At 33.4% G+C, this 15894-nt stretch overlaps 1 protein-coding gene across 1 annotated transcript; it reads right to left on the bottom strand.

Annotated features, from left to right (window-relative positions):
• Nucleotides 1-2401: 2401 nt before the first annotated feature.
• On the bottom strand, nt 2402-14463 carry LOC137400537 (ammonium transporter 2-like). Its single transcript, XM_068086863.1, has 6 exons — nt 14424-14463; nt 11317-11541; nt 7934-8101; nt 5568-5680; nt 2888-3014; nt 2402-2538 (listed from the first exon to the last, which is right to left on the bottom strand). The coding sequence occupies exons 1-6, from the start codon at nt 14461-14463 to the stop codon at nt 2402-2404; spliced, it is 810 nt and encodes a 269-aa protein (XP_067942964.1).
• Between the last annotated feature and the right edge of the window lie 1431 nt (nt 14464-15894).

Below are 15894 nucleotides of genomic sequence, written 5' to 3'. Positions count from 1 at the left end.
TACATTAGAAACACTCAACAAAGTCTTAATGTAGTAGATAGCATGGTATAACGATCTATAATTTTTTCACAGGGTGTTTACCCAACTGTAGCTTAAATTATTTAAAAAGGCTTTTCACAAGAGTTCAAGGAGTACCCTACAAAATTTATTATTTCTTGAGAAAATTTGAATTAGTACTTATTTCTTGGAACAATAGTCAGGGCTTAGATATGCTGAGGCAAAATGAATGCATCAATAAAGTTAACTATTAAAGCAATTTTACATTTCACATACTTACCCTGGAGAGGTACACGTGACAAAATAACAAAAAATACCAACCGTTAAATATTCCCCACCAGCTGTGCTATTGAACATGAAAAAAGTTTAAATGGTAAATAATGAAAACTTCTAATAGGCAATAAAGTTCTATAGAAAAGCCTATAAAGTTAAGTTTGTATTGTGGTTTAGTGAAGCTGTAAAGAAGTTGAAATACTCTTTATAATAAGCTGATGTGTATACATTAGCTGATGCGCTGATAGCTGCGTTTGTATGACCATAATATGCCCCACATACTCACACTTATTATTGTTTAACTAAACACTGCGTCAAGTGTTCTAATTGCTTTTGTATTGCTGTTTTTAACCTGCTTGTGGCTCTAGGCTAGCTGTTAGAATACACTTGTCACAGCTGCCAGACTCCCAGGAATGCTTGACACATCCATAATAACTACAACTGGTGGAGTAAGATACAAACTATAACAACTGAAAACTAAAATGCCAAAACCAAATGCAAGAAGCTTAATGTATTCAAAACTGAACAATGAAGTCAATTCATTTATTACTTATTATATTATTTATACATAGTTCATTACATTAATTATTATCTAAATTATTGACCAAAGACTATGAGGAATTAGAATATCTAAAACTAAAATGTACTCTACCGAAATCTCTGTTCTAAAAGCTGATATAAAATATAAACTCAAAACATTATAAGTATTACAGTTACTGAATGTTGAAAACCAGAAACCAGCAAGCATAAACCTTATGAATGTTTTATCAGTAAAAACTTATACTTTTGAAGGACAACCAAATTTAGTTTATTGGGCTATTCTATTGCAACTTTCTTCGAGAATTACTCTCGTAGTTATCAAACACAATAGTGTTTGATAGCATTTGGTAGACTGATAGTATTCTGGAAGCATCATTACGGCTAAGTATGTATACTGCATATACGTGTAAGGATATAGTTAGAGAACATACATATAATTATATAGGCTACCATTTTTTAATAGAATTATGAAAATCAGAAAAATCAGCTTGTAATGCACTATTAAGTTGAGTAACTTATAAAATAACGCTGGTAAAATCTGCAAGGTCAAGATTAATTGAAGTACAAGGTTTGTATCTACCATTTCAGCTCTTCAGAGCCTTTGTTAGTCTCAACAAACAATGTCCTACATAATCCTATATTTCCAGTATTTCTTTGTTGCCATTGTAACATCTCAACTCACTGGTCAGATCGGCAGCGACTCACCACAAGCTGCAGTTAGCTAACTAGAGGTGGAACGAGACAGGTTTTTTAAGTTCGAGACGAGACTCAAGACACTGTCTTGTAAAAATTCGAGACTCGAGACACGAGACAGTAAAATAATGAGCATTTGGTGATGATTTCACTACACAAGGACTAGCGTACTTAATATATAAAATTGATAAACCTCTTTTTAAATTGAACTTTCACCTGGTGTAAACGATTTAAATACAGCCTTTTAATAGTGATATGCATGTATTTTTTGTAAACAAAAGTGACACAAACAGCTCTAAAATAGCCAAGTTATATATTTCTAAGAATTTTGAGCTTGATTGATACTAATTATTATAAACATATTGCTTTGTACATGTATGTTTGTTTTAAGTTTTGTTTGTGTATTAACTGCAGTATGTGAATTATATTTAAATTGTACTCATGAGATTATATGCATTACTGTATATATTCTTATATTGAACTAACGATTTCATTGTTACACGAACACGGACTATGGTCGACAAAGCCTTTAGTTCGTTTCTCCGTGTACAGGCAGGTTGTACCCGCAATTGGTAGTATACAAAAGAGGCCCGAATTTTATGAAGGGCAAATGGTATGGTATTTGGACACGATAGATAAAATACAGATATTTTACCCCAACAGTCTTATTTATTAAATCGGATTATTCGGAGGGTAATTGGACACGACTCGGTATCAGTTTTAAGGACACAGAACCGGACTACAATATATTAACAGGGCCGTTGTCCGGACTACATGATTAGACTCGGCGGCGAACATAATCAATAACAACAGGTAGTAACGAACCTGGTATAAGTTTAAAGGCAGTTGCCCCGCAATCCATTACAATATACAGAGTTGTTACCGCGAAAGCCATGTTTTAACAGCCGTGCGCAGGCGCTTTAGTTCTACTTCCTGTCTCAAGTTTGGTAATAGTTAGGTCAAGATGAGACCGATACGAGACAGGTCGATACTCGAGACGTCTCGCGTCTCGTTCCACCTCTAGCTCTAGTGGTTCTAGTGAAGGATGGTGACAACTGCTAGCTTTATTGAAGCAACACCATAAATAAGTAATCTTTTCACCAAAACTCTCACTATCTGAAGATACTGCATATAGAACTAATTACAACTAAGTGGGTTAAAACTGGTTGGAGCTGGTTAGAACTGGTTAAAACTTGTTAAATATTAACAATAGCAACTTATGGCTTAATATTACTCTTTTTCAATACACACTTACTAAGTAAAAAATACAATCATGCATTAAACAAATAACACTAAACTTATCATTTGTAACATCTTTAGCAATGACCAAGTTCTTATTTGCTCTGGTGAATTATATTGAGATTTTCAAAATACAAACACTTACCTATCCACTTGACTTCTTCAGATATTCTAAGTATTTTCACCTTGCTCAGAGTTCCAAAGATGAGTAGACCCCAAATGCAAGCCCATACCATGATCACGGCAGCACCAATCACATTTATTATTAGTTGCTGTAAGTAGTGATTAAAACTTCTATTAGCCTCTCCACAAATAATAAAAATCTATTCATAGACCTTCTAGCTTTATTTGATCTATGTTAGCAATAAAAATAAATTGTATTAGAATTCAAATTCAGGCACCAGAAGATAGCACTTCTCTGCTATCGTCGACATGAGGGTGTCGACGATAGCAGAAAAAAAAGTAGATTTTACCACCCTATCTAGATTTTCGTGCTAACAGAGAGCCAAAAACTAAATGCTGGTTTGAAATTTCATGTTAGGCCGCACCAACACAACATTTTGACTTGGTAATGCCGGTATGTTGTTGGGGCTTCTAATAAAAATCTTTGACTAGACACTGATATTGGGACATTCTGAGTTGGCCTTTACAAGTTATCCAAAAAAGTTTTTCCATAGAATCGCAACACAATGCATGCGCAGAACATGTTTTTTTTTTCAAATGGTCGTTCTGCACTATTTCTGCAATGACATTTTTTTTGCAAAAGTAAAGCTTCCAAATAAAGCAATAAAATTGTAATCAATGAAATTTTTTTTAGTTGAACTGTGTTTTCTCACTACTTTCTGTAACAATGCAAGTTTAACTGTTAACATACTTATTATTAACCTTTTGTTTAAAAACCACATCCTATTGCTCACATAAATCTGTCTCCGAACTCCTCTGTTATAGGTGCAGAAATAAATATTATGAGCATATCTGAAACCAATGTACAATCCTAAGTTGTTTTTAACTAAAACCTGTGATATCTTGTCGCAAAAATTCAGCGAGTTTTCACAGTGTCTTGGATACTGTTGTTCAGCATTATCAGTAGCAAAAGACATGCACGTTGATGCATGAAAAAACAAGCCAATAGGGCAAATAGTTGACCTAGTTGATATTAGTTTTATTTCACTAGCCAATGTCAAATAAAAAGCCAATAAAAGTAAATCCGGCTTTGTAGAGAAATAATAAAATAAGAAAACAGACTTCACAAATTTCATATGGTCTAGTCATAAATGCATACAGACACCGTATATTCTGAGTTGCATTAAGTATATGTATACATGTATATGTATATGCATATGTATACATGTGTACATATAAATGTAAATGTATACATATACATGTATATATGTATATGTGTATGTATATGTATACATGTATGTATAACATAATCAAAAGATAAGACTATTTGCACTAATCTGTAAAAAATTTCTTATATTACCAACATTTTCTTATCAATTCATAAATTCATACCAATAATTGAAGACATTCTTGAGTCTTTAATATACTTACAGAGATAATGAGAGATGGATCATCAAGTAGTGTAAAGATGGGAGCTGCAATGACTCCCCAAATTCCACCACCACCATGCACTGTTAAAAAGAACACATAAAATACTTTTCATATTCTTTTTCACGTGAGTTGCTGTAAAAAGGAGACATTTGCAGTTGTCAAAAAAAGGCTGTGTACCATTATTTCTGCAAGCTAAAATGTTTTGTAAAATATCTTTTAAAAATTGATAAAAAACAGCATCTTCGGGGAAGTTTGCTACAGATTGTTGTGAATATGCCAAGTCTACGAAGTGCAATTAGAACTTGAAACAGTGCTTCACAATACATATAAACTCAGTTTTTTAAATCTCATTATCAAATACGCCCACAGAGTTGAACAACTTGTAAAAAATGGAAACAATTTTTAATAGATGTACATAACCAATTGTTTGAATCTTAGATATGCAGCTCGTCAATTTCATACATATTTACATACTTGCCAAGTTTAAATCTACTGAAAACTTCATAAATAAAAAGACAGATGAAACTGCAAATGCAGAACTAAATTATTAATACTGAATGTAAAACTCTAAGCAAATGGTAAATTTGAAATGCAAACATACCTGCCACGGCATCCAATGGATCATCAATTTTTAGCTTCACGAGGAGGATAGAGATGACCATATAAAAACATTAGCTGATAACTCCAGTGACAAAAGCGGCCCAAGAGGACATAGCATCACATCCTGCACATATGGCTACCATGCCTACCAATGCTCCATTTATGGTCATAAGAATACTCTATCTACTTTTCACAATATCTTTATACTATATAAAATAAATAACGTAATACATCAAAAAGAGGAGCGGATGAGCAATCAAGCAAATTTGTATTTGTGAAAACAAGTGAATTTCTTAATAATTAATTTGAATAACAATTGATGGCTTGTTTAAAAATAAGAACAATTATTTTTTTCTGAACAGTAGTAATAGCCAATTTAAAAGCTAAAAGTCTTGGAGTTGTGGACATGAGTTCATATATGAAGAATATCATATTTACAGCTCTATCGCTATGAACCCGGGTGTTTTAGGGCCACTCAATTTGTATTCTGAACCATGATATCATCATTGCACTTATAATATCACACTTCTCACAAAAACTTTCAAAATAAATGGAAGTATGTTACTAATTATGTATTTCATATGTTTATAAAAAACATTCCTTCTTTCAACCTTTTGAAGTTTTAGTGCAATGGAATGGTATTGCTTTTTTAAAATTTTAATATAAGTTACCTTGCACTCCTGCACTAGTCCCACAACTCTAGTAAGGAAAAGAATTGTTCCAGCGCCACCCGTACCAGAGATTTTTGTGTTGAATATTGCAGTTGCTATCACTATGCCATCTCCTGGTTGAGATATAGAATACCTTGCCCTCCATTAAACGCCATGAAACCAAAGAGCAGGATAAATGCTCCCAAAGCAGCAAGCTACAAAAGAGTTTTAGTATTATTAATAGCTCATCCATAGATTACAGAGCATATGCTTGCATGACCTATATTCTCCAAAGTGTGTCAGAGAAGGCATAAACAAAACACTTGTTTTTATGGGTTGATAAATGACAGAAATAAAAACTAATAGTACGTAGGTGTCTGAAAGTAAAAGAACAGCTCAACTCAGCACCAATGAAACAAACAGTTTTTGCTTATCGACTTATAGTAGAAGTTACATTCTTGTATAAAAATTAATGTCAATCTTTTGTCAGCGCTCTTCCTACTAAAGTACTCTTTTAGCGATATTTTTGAAACGATATTTTATATTAAATGGACTCTGCTTCAACTCGACACAGTCTGGTCTCGTGTTATGCAGCAGTACTAGCTGGGTTAGAATACAACTTCTAGACACTTTGGCTTTACAAGAAAAGCATTTCTGAACAGGTTAGCCAGCAGTTTTATTTATTTCTATACATATTTTGATAAATGCTAATATCTATTTTTACTATTCTATCGCTGGAGTAAAAGCAATAGAAATTTTTGAGTTAAATGTTGAAAAAATTACACCCTGACTGATAGATCTATAACCTGTCACTATTAAAAACCAGGTTGCCAATTTCTCATGTTTTTATTGTCAGACATTTTTATTTTCTGATTATATAAAGATTTTTATTTGTAGTAACTTTTCTACAATGAAAGCCAGAAACCTTCAGCATGATTTTGTTTTTAGAGATGTTGAGCAAAATCAAAAATATTTTAGCTCAAAGCAGTTTGGTCTACTTAAAGACAAGTGCGGTTTATGAGCTAGAAAATAACCATACTTTTAGTGCTCAAATGCAACGATAGCTTAAAAATGAACTTTTTAGTAAAACCTTTTAATAAATTTTATCAAAAAGTATTGAAATTTTCTACAACTTGGGATTGTTTTTTATGTTTGAGATGATCTGATTGCCAGGATGTTTCAAGATGAAAATCAATAAAACTTGATCGCGATTAAACTGCACAGATCAAATGAAAGTGTGATTATGACATCTATAGTTGCAAAGAGACTGACAGAATAGAGACACGTAAAGCTGCAACTTGAACACAATAGCTGATATAAACTAGCTCAACAACAACTATTGACCTCAATTTGCAAATATTTTTCTGCTGAGTGTTTTAATTCATAATCAAGTTTTGCTAATTTTAATCTTGAAACATCCCGACAATCAGGTCACCTCAAACATAAAAAAATCGCAAATTATAGAAAAATACCGATAGTTTTGATTAAGGTCTACTAACATGTCGTGTAAGCTCATTTTTAAATTGGTAAAGTGAATTTCTTGCAAGTATAGAAAGTATAGCAACAATTTCTTGATAGTGTTCGAGAGGTTTCTAAAAATTTACCGTAGTTGAGCTTCTGCTGCCTTTTAATGTCTATTTAACTGAGTCTGTCAGCAACAACTGAGTAAAGTTCATACTTGCGACAAACAATGGAAAACATGATCCACTACTTTTGAAACAATTCAGGATAAGCCGATGCTAATTGCAGTAAGTCTATTTTAAATAATAACTTCAACTTTGGAGACAGTTTAGTCACTACCGTAGAAATAACTAATTTACTTCAATGTTGATGAAGATAATTATAAAACAATATTGTTTGTTAAGAAAAGCTGTAGAGGCTGCTCTAATTTCGACATTCTAATTTGTTTACCTAAAAAGCACTCTCTATAGTAAAAATAAATAAATAGCCTGATATGATTAGGGTAATCTCGTTTTACTTATAGAAGTTATAATACGAAAATTGTTATAATTTTAAGCTTGCAGCAAAATGTATAGTTCCTGGATTACAAACACTTTTCTAGCAACTAACTATACAAAATATAAATCACCTCAACTTAGACAAAAGCTAATAACTTTCTTCTTATGCCATTTGGCTATTATCTTTACCTTATCCGAGCAAAATATAGCTACCCTACAGAACCCTACCCTATTAGCCATACATGAAGGTTATGCACTTTCATCCCCTCAATAAACTGTTTTTTTTTTATAAAAAGTTAAAAAACATCGAGGAAAATCTCCCTAAAAAAGGTAAACAACACACAAACAAATACAAGATTATAGTTGAGTGTACAGGTACAGAGTGTCCTGGGAGGTTGACTAAACTTTGTGGACCGTATCTCCCTATACGTGGACCAGAAAAGAAGGCTCCCCAAAGAGCTATGCCAGCACCAGTGAGATGAACGACACCACTGCCAGCAAAATCTTGGAACTTGACTCCTTCAAGCACGAACCCTTCAGTTGCGAGCCAGCCATCTTTATACCAAACCCATCTGCTGACTGCTGGATAGACAATTCCTAGAAACATGCAACCAACCATTTATGGTTTAAAAAGTTAAATTCATTTATTTAATGCAAATAAGTAATTCTCTAAGGTGCTCAGCTAAGGTGTATAGAAATTTAAACGAAGTTCATAGCTTGATTATTGGTAAAACTGTGGCCTTTGCCCTTTTAACAGGTCATGTGTACAGTTCTATTTTTCAATGGCTAGTCATATTATGGTCATATTATAATTGGCAAGGTAATTTTTTGTATCAAGATAGGTTCTGGTATTTGTATTATAAATTACCGGCTCATCATTGCTCAAGACTTCATTCATGTTCAATAAGACAGCCTGCAGCACGTGTAGACTATCAATACAAATTGCTACACTGCTTTCACGACAACAATCCATGAAGGCGGTCATTCATGGCAATTATTCTTAAAGCGCGTGAAGGTGGATTTTTGAGTTTCTAATCAAATGGACATATAATAGACTGTTTTTCAGAAACCGGGTGGAGTTTTGAAACCGAATATTTTTAATGACCTGACGTGTGAAATTTTGACAAAATCAGTCAAAATATGTGAAAAAGCAGAGTGTTTATGCCAACCAACGAACACACACACAATGACATAATAGGCATCATTAATATAGAAATAGGCCATAGACGGGACATAAGTACAAGTGTCACATTTTCTTGCCGGTATCCGCAGTAAAGATTGCGAACCAAGCAGACAATTAACATAACCTGGCTATTTGACTAATTAACTCTCTTTTATAACTAAAGTTGTTAAATATTGATCGTCTGCATCTGCAGCCCTTGGCAGCACATGACCAATAGCAAAAACAGGAAGCATGATTCTAAAGGACTAGTAGACCTACTGAAACCTGAATGGAAAGCAATGAGCAATCGGATGAGAGATGTCTGCGACAGGAAGTATCGACAGGTATTGAGTGCTCCCTAAAGAAACTAACATACGCCTACCTACTGTTATTTCTGAGTTGTTGATGTCAGCCACCAAGAGATACATACTTTATAAAGATAGCAGTGAACACCAATGCCTGTGACAGCAAACTTCACAGAATTTTAAAATTGTTAAATCAAAGTTGAGGACCAAATTGCCCAACTCGAACACAATTCAGTATTTTTTAAAGAGCAGATTAAAAAGATACCAATTTAATAACTTACTAGATCAAAAAATTAACTTTGTATTTAATGGCATATCATCTTATTGAATTATGTTTATCTCAAAAGCACTAAAATTTCTATTTAAATAAGCATGTTTTTATAGATCTTATTCCAATGAATAATCTTTCGAAGTCTATGCATCTTCTTATTCTGCCTATGCTAAATGTGTATTTTATGTCAATTATAGGTTTCAAGATCTTTCATGGTTCGTATCCTCATTTGCCACTTAAAAGTGCAGGTTTCTAACTCATTTCAGCTTACGTGATATGAAAAACTGCATAGAACGTCCAGCAATTATTTTGAAAACATTGCTAGTTACTTTAACAACATCCCACCTCAGGTCTGTTCTCTTAAAAGAGAAAAAATATTTTAAGCTGTATATGTCAAACCATTTATTTGGTTTGATTGGCTAATTTTTACTCTTTTTATAAACCTAGTATGACATCATTAAAAAAATCTCTATTTAAAATGAAATTATTGCCAATTAAGTAATACACATTTCTACTAGAAATGAGTTTTTGCTTAAAAACTGAATTAGTGTTCAACACTGACAAGTACTAATACTTATTTAACAAGAAAGAATTTAGAAAGCTCCATGTGTATTACAAAGTTTGCTGTCTAAAAAGAAATAAAACTACACCGAGATTTGCTAACAAGTCAGTAACTTACAAAACCAATGTGCGATCCATCTTTAAAAAATGTCTTCAACATACTACCATGAGTCAGGAATAAAAGGGGGGGGGGAGGAGGGAGGAGAGGGGTTAGTTAATGTTGTAACTCAGCAATTGTTCTTGCATGCATATTTGTTAAACTTTTCATTATTTTAATGTTCAATTCTGCAAGGCTTCAATTCTTCCCAATAAGTTTGTTTTAAAGCTATAGTTATTTTATACAACATATTTTACTTTTAGTGTGTTCAAGCATATTATATAATGCGTCTTTAATTGGCTTTATAAGTCAAGTTTGACACTGACTTTCTTTATTCGCAATTATATGTCTATGGAGTAAATATAAAATAGATAGTCAATGCTAGTTTATATGTCTATGAAGTAAATGTAGAATAGATAGTCAATGCTACATAGTTTATATGTTTATAGAAAAAATATAAAATAGATAGTCAATGCTAGTCTATATGTATATAAAGTGAATATAGAATGGATAGTCAATGCTAGTCTATATGTCTATAAAACAAATATAGAATAGATAGTCAATGCTAGTCTATATGTCTATAATGTAAATATAGAACAGATAGTTTAAAAAAAGCTAATAATAAATTTAAAGCAGTTTTGTGTATTACACTTGTGCATTATTTGGTATCTTTTTACGAACTCTTTTCGCTAAGCAGTAAAGTTTAACAATCAGATCAGCAAGGCAAAATAAAAATATGAGCTCTGACATGTATGTCAACTTTTATAGATATGATTAAAGTTGTTTCTCTTAAGTACTTTGCTCATCAAACGCTACATGCGTTTACATTGACTTTTGAAACTAAGCAAAGAAGTGTTATTTGCATGCCTTTTAATCAGATGGGCAGATATAAATGACAAAAACACAACTTGCTAACACCTTTTACTACTGACCAAGCGTTCTTTTATTTTTTTTATCCTAATGTTCTGAACTGGCTTCGGACAGTTGTAAAAGTAGACCTGGCTGTGAATAAAGATTAAAAAATTAGCCTAATTCATTAACTTATGTTACTAGCTTAAGTTACTTATTTGGTAAAGAAACTTGGCCAATGGCAACTACATTACCTGTCACTGTTTTAAGCTGTTTAGCTTAAGACAGTGACAGGAAGCATAAGCTGTTTTAAATCTTGAGTGAATGTGTAGCATAAGAAGTAAGAAATGTTTTTAACAATCTGTTTTAGCCATGTCTCAAGCTTTCAAATACTTAAATTATGCATTTTCTGGACACACAGAAATAAACAAATACCTTCATTTAAGAGTTAGAATGGTAAATATAGTATATGTTCAATAAAAATGAAGTTTCTATACAAAAACCTTTTTATGATTCATGCGAATTTGGGTATTCAACTAGTATTAGAATACAATGATACATTCCTACCTGTTATAACAACGCTATAGATAAAATAGGGCAAAATGTTACATTGTTCTGCTACGCTTCCAGAGACAATAGTGCAAGCTGTGGCAGCAAACACAAACTGAAATAGCCAGGTTATTTGTTCTTCTTCAGGGAATGTGCCGAACCAACCAGTGTAGCCAACAGCTGAATTACCACTGCCTGAGGCTATGGGATAGCCTACGGCCCAGTAGACAAAACAACCAATGACTGCAAAAGATGAGAGACATAGCGACAAGACAGCACGACATTTGCTAAGCTTCTCACTTTTAGATAATGAACCATGGCAAGCAGGTATGCGAAACTTGACATGAACAAACTCCTACTGTTTGTGAGTAAAATATTTTGCATTGTTGACAAAATCAGCTTTATAAATTACCTCTATATGTAATGACCCCAAGGTTATTTGCTAAAATAACTGACAAGAACAAAAACAGTTACCATATGCAGCTTCATGTGCATGAAATACCACTGTTTAAATTTTTTCGTTTTACTTTGTTTTTTAATCATAGTTACATAATATTTTGCTTTAAAAAAATTGTCTTATTATTTTTTGGCTGAAAAGTGCTGCTGCTAATGCTACTGTATATACAGAAAAGAATGTTTACTTGAGATACTTGTTTACTTAACCCGATGAGTAAACACTTGAATCTTTAATTGGAGTAGGGAGTTTGCAGTAGAAACTAATACCACAAGTTCAAACAGCATCAATTATGCTACATTTGCTAGAGATGTTTATACTGGCAATAATTACACCTAACATCAATTTCTGAAGTGTATTCTTTCATAAAACATACAACTAACGATTCCCAAATGCTTGATTATCGAAGTTGTTTGCTGGAAACACGCAATTAATTATATATTAGCTACTTGAAAATGAAAATTTCAATGGTAGGTCGAACTTTGTTATAGGAGAAGTAGATCGTGTCCCTTGAGAGAACTCATGAAAAACTAATAGACAGCCTTGTGGAAGTTTTAAAATAAATACTACCTGTGACTTGTGAGACTGGCGTCAGACCCTGCAGGTTAAAGTATTATTGATTGATGTTCATGAACATAGCTCAGTACAATTCAGAAGCACTTTAGTATTTATTTGAGGATTTACTTATCTATGATATCTTTTTAATGTCACTTGACAAAATTTCTATTTGTTTATAATTTGTAAAAAAAATTTTTGCACTAAACTTGTATTGCAGTCATGCAATGTGGATTCGCATTTCTGGAGGCTGGAAGTGTGAGAAGCAAGAACACAACAAACATTCTTCTGAAGAATTTACTGGATGCTTGTGAGTCTGTTGTTCATCTGTTCATCTACTTCATTATACAGATATGAAATAGAGATATGAAATATAGATATGAAATACAGATATGAAATACAGATATGAAATAGAGATACAGATAATGCAGGTATAAGCATCCCAGCATTAAATTAATCAGACTGTAGTATGTATTTAGAACATAAACTGGCTGAACTTGAATAGTCTAACCAGTTTAAGTGCCTAAAATAGACATAATATTGACATAACTGTGAAACTGTAAAATTTGTGAAATTTAAAAAATATGTGCAAAAGTTTTTATGTGCCATAGGCACACACTTTTTTCTAACACATATTGTGCATGTTGTGTGGCTACTGTTGATATACTGAAAAACAGATTGTGTGATTAACTCAATTAAATACAATGTAAAACCTTTTCATATCTATATAGCTGTATCGTATGTCTACCTGTGCAGTATATCCCTCACCTGTACGACTATATTAGTCGATAGAGTTGTGGGCGCTGGTCGGTGTATGTGGTCGTGGTGAAAGGCTATGCGTATACGACTGATATCGTCGACAATACAACCCGCTTATAATATTGCAGTACATTCTTCACCTGCACGACTATATTAGTCGATATAGTGGTGGGCGTGTCCATCCAACCTGACCCGTAGATTTTTTTGTTAGGTGCTCTGTTGTATTCGGACACCAAACGTTTTCCGGAGAAATAATTTATTATTCTTTCGTTAGACAATTCTTCAGCGCTAATAACTTGAACATAACGCTACGCTAGATAACTAGACTACTAAGCATCATAGATTTAGGCTTAATGATACGCTAAAAGAACTTGTGCAGTTTGGTCGTGTCATGAGAAACAGAATGAGAAAATGTCCGAACTGTGCTGTACCATTTGTTAATTTGTTACAGTTATAGTATTTTTATTGTGTTAACTTTTATAGTATTGACAGTGTTGTCCGAAGATTTCTCCATAAAGTGAGCCTCGAATAACGAAGTAGTTGTAATTTTTTGTTTGTGAATTTCCAACATAAAAATGAACATTTTTGTGTAATCTTGTTAAGTACCGCGTGAGCCAGAAAACAGAAAATTATTTGTGTTGGTGCCATCATAACCAATTAAGATTCAGCTTTTCGTGATGACACAGATAGTTAAAATAGCATCATTGACTCTGATGATGGTGAACGTAATAGTTTTGGGAGAGTAAGGAACATTTTAGAGGATCGTTTTAGCTTCGAAGCGATCGTGGCTTCACATAGCTTTAGCAATGCACAAAGCGTGGATACATTGAATTTTCTTGCATAGTACTATTGGTTAACATGTTATCAAAATAAAATATATAACAAAGTGTTCTAGATAAGTTTGAAGATGAAGAAAAAATTGTATACATATCATGAAGAAAAATCGGCAATTTTCGGTAAAAGGCTGGCAGTAGGCCGATAGCTAAATTTGTACATGGGCAGGAGTTAAAGGGTAGCTCACAGCAAACACAATTTGGAGAGTTCAAGGCCGTGAAAACTATCTAGCAACCTCATTAGTCTTACACACAGCCAAGTTTTCAAACCCTGTTGATTAAAAAACATCCAAACACAATTCAGTTGTAATGCATTTCTGAAATTACACACCTTATAAAGACCCAGCATAGGTACCCATAAGTATAGCAAAATAAAGGGAATTGATTGGGTGCAGGCTTAATTAACCCTATTCATAAACTGATTTAGCGAGGTGGCTGTACCATTGAATAACGATTCAGAACATATGTGTTTAATATCTTTGCTGAAGGTCATGTGTAGTTGAAAATTCATAATCACTACCTACTACAGCTGTACTGGTAATCTAAAATTCTGAACTTAGCCATACCTTAACTTTACAACGAGAGTGATCCAGGTGACTCAAGTGTTGATTTCTTTGCTTAGACGGTACGTCAATTGGTACATATTTAACATTACAACTTTTCGACTTCATCTTGAGACTGGAGACCAGGCTCCTAGGCTGGGCATGTACCATATGAAGCGGCGCTCAGTTTATTAAAAAAAGTTATTATCATGAATCACCAGTGAACCACGCACAAAAATCTAATGCAGTGAAACTCGGCTAACTCGACATTCACGGAACCGAAAGAAAGTGTTAGAGTTATTAGAGCGTTCAAGTTATGAGAACACTCACAAGTGCATGTATTATTGTATTTATCAGTACATATACAAACTGTATATAAATCAAAAGCATTTATTGCTTGTTTCAAGTTAAGGGACCTCTCATGTAATGTTTTAACAATTTTTATCAGAAAGTATAAACATTTTCCTCTTATTACTTGAGATTCGTTTGTTTGTTTTTGGTGATGTGACGCTTCTCCTTGCTTGCGGAGGGCTATCCCCAAGCGGATGTTTGGTAAAATTTAATTTTTTGCAAACCTGTAAAAAAGTCGTTAACGAAAATATTTTGCCGATAGTGGTAATAATGACGCCTAAGAACTAGAGGTGGAACGAGACACGAGACGTCTCGAGTATCGACCTGTCTTGTCTCGTATCGGTCTCGTCTCGACTTAGCTATTGCCAAACTCGAGACAGGAAATAGAACTAAAGCGCCTGCGCACGGTTGTTAAAACATGGCTTCTTGCGGTAGCAACGACTCCATATATTGTAACGGATTGCCGGCAGCTGCCTTTAAAGTTATACCCGGTCGGTTACTACCTGTTGCTATTGATTATGTTGGCCACTGAGTCTAATCATGTAGTCTGGACAACGGCCTTGTTATATTTTAGTTCGGTTCTGTGTCCTTAAAACAGATACCGGGTCGTATCTAATTACTCTTCGGATAATCCAATTTAATAAATTGGATAACTTTTGTGGGTAAAATGTCTGTATTTTATCGTATCGTGTCTAAACACCAACTGCCCTTCATAAAATTCGGGCCTCTTTTACGTATATACTACCAATGGCGAGTAAAACTTGCCCGGACACAGAGAAACGAACGAAAGGCCGTGTCGACCATAGTCCGTGTTCGGTTAACAACGACGTTTTGTTAACTCAATATAAGAATATACATGTGCATGTATACAGTAATTAATATAATTTCATGAGTACAATTTAAATATAATTCACATACTACAGTTAATACATAAACAAAACTTAACCTTAATGAAACGATAAGAATGAAAGTGTTATCGTGTGTTCTTTTAGTTGCGGTATTTCTTTGTAGAACGACGGCTATCGGTTTCATTACACATTACATTAAAAAGTAAGAACTATTCAATAGATGGTAAAAATATACATGTACAAAGCAATATGTT

Source organism: Watersipora subatra, chromosome 7 (genome assembly GCF_963576615.1).
Source record: "Watersipora subatra chromosome 7, tzWatSuba1.1, whole genome shotgun sequence".
Lineage (NCBI taxonomy): Eukaryota > Metazoa > Bryozoa > Gymnolaemata > Cheilostomatida > Watersiporidae > Watersipora > Watersipora subatra.
Note: the sequence above shows the minus strand (reverse complement) of the source record. Positions and strands in the feature narration are given on the sequence as shown.

Bases quoted from the DNA above. Each gene is read 5' to 3' on its own strand.
- LOC137400537 (XM_068086863.1), bottom strand. From the start codon at position 14,463: ATGGCTAAGTTCAGAATTTTAGATTACCAGTACAGCTGTA. The intron at 11,542-14,423 runs GTAGGTAGTGAT...CATCTTTTGCAG, and splicing joins AGATTACCAGTACAGCTGTA to TCATTGGTTGTTTTGTCTAC. The intron at 2,539-2,887 runs GTAAGTGTTTGT...ATCCTTCACTAG, and splicing joins TGAAGAAGTCAAGTGGATAG to AACCACTAGAGCTAGAGGTG.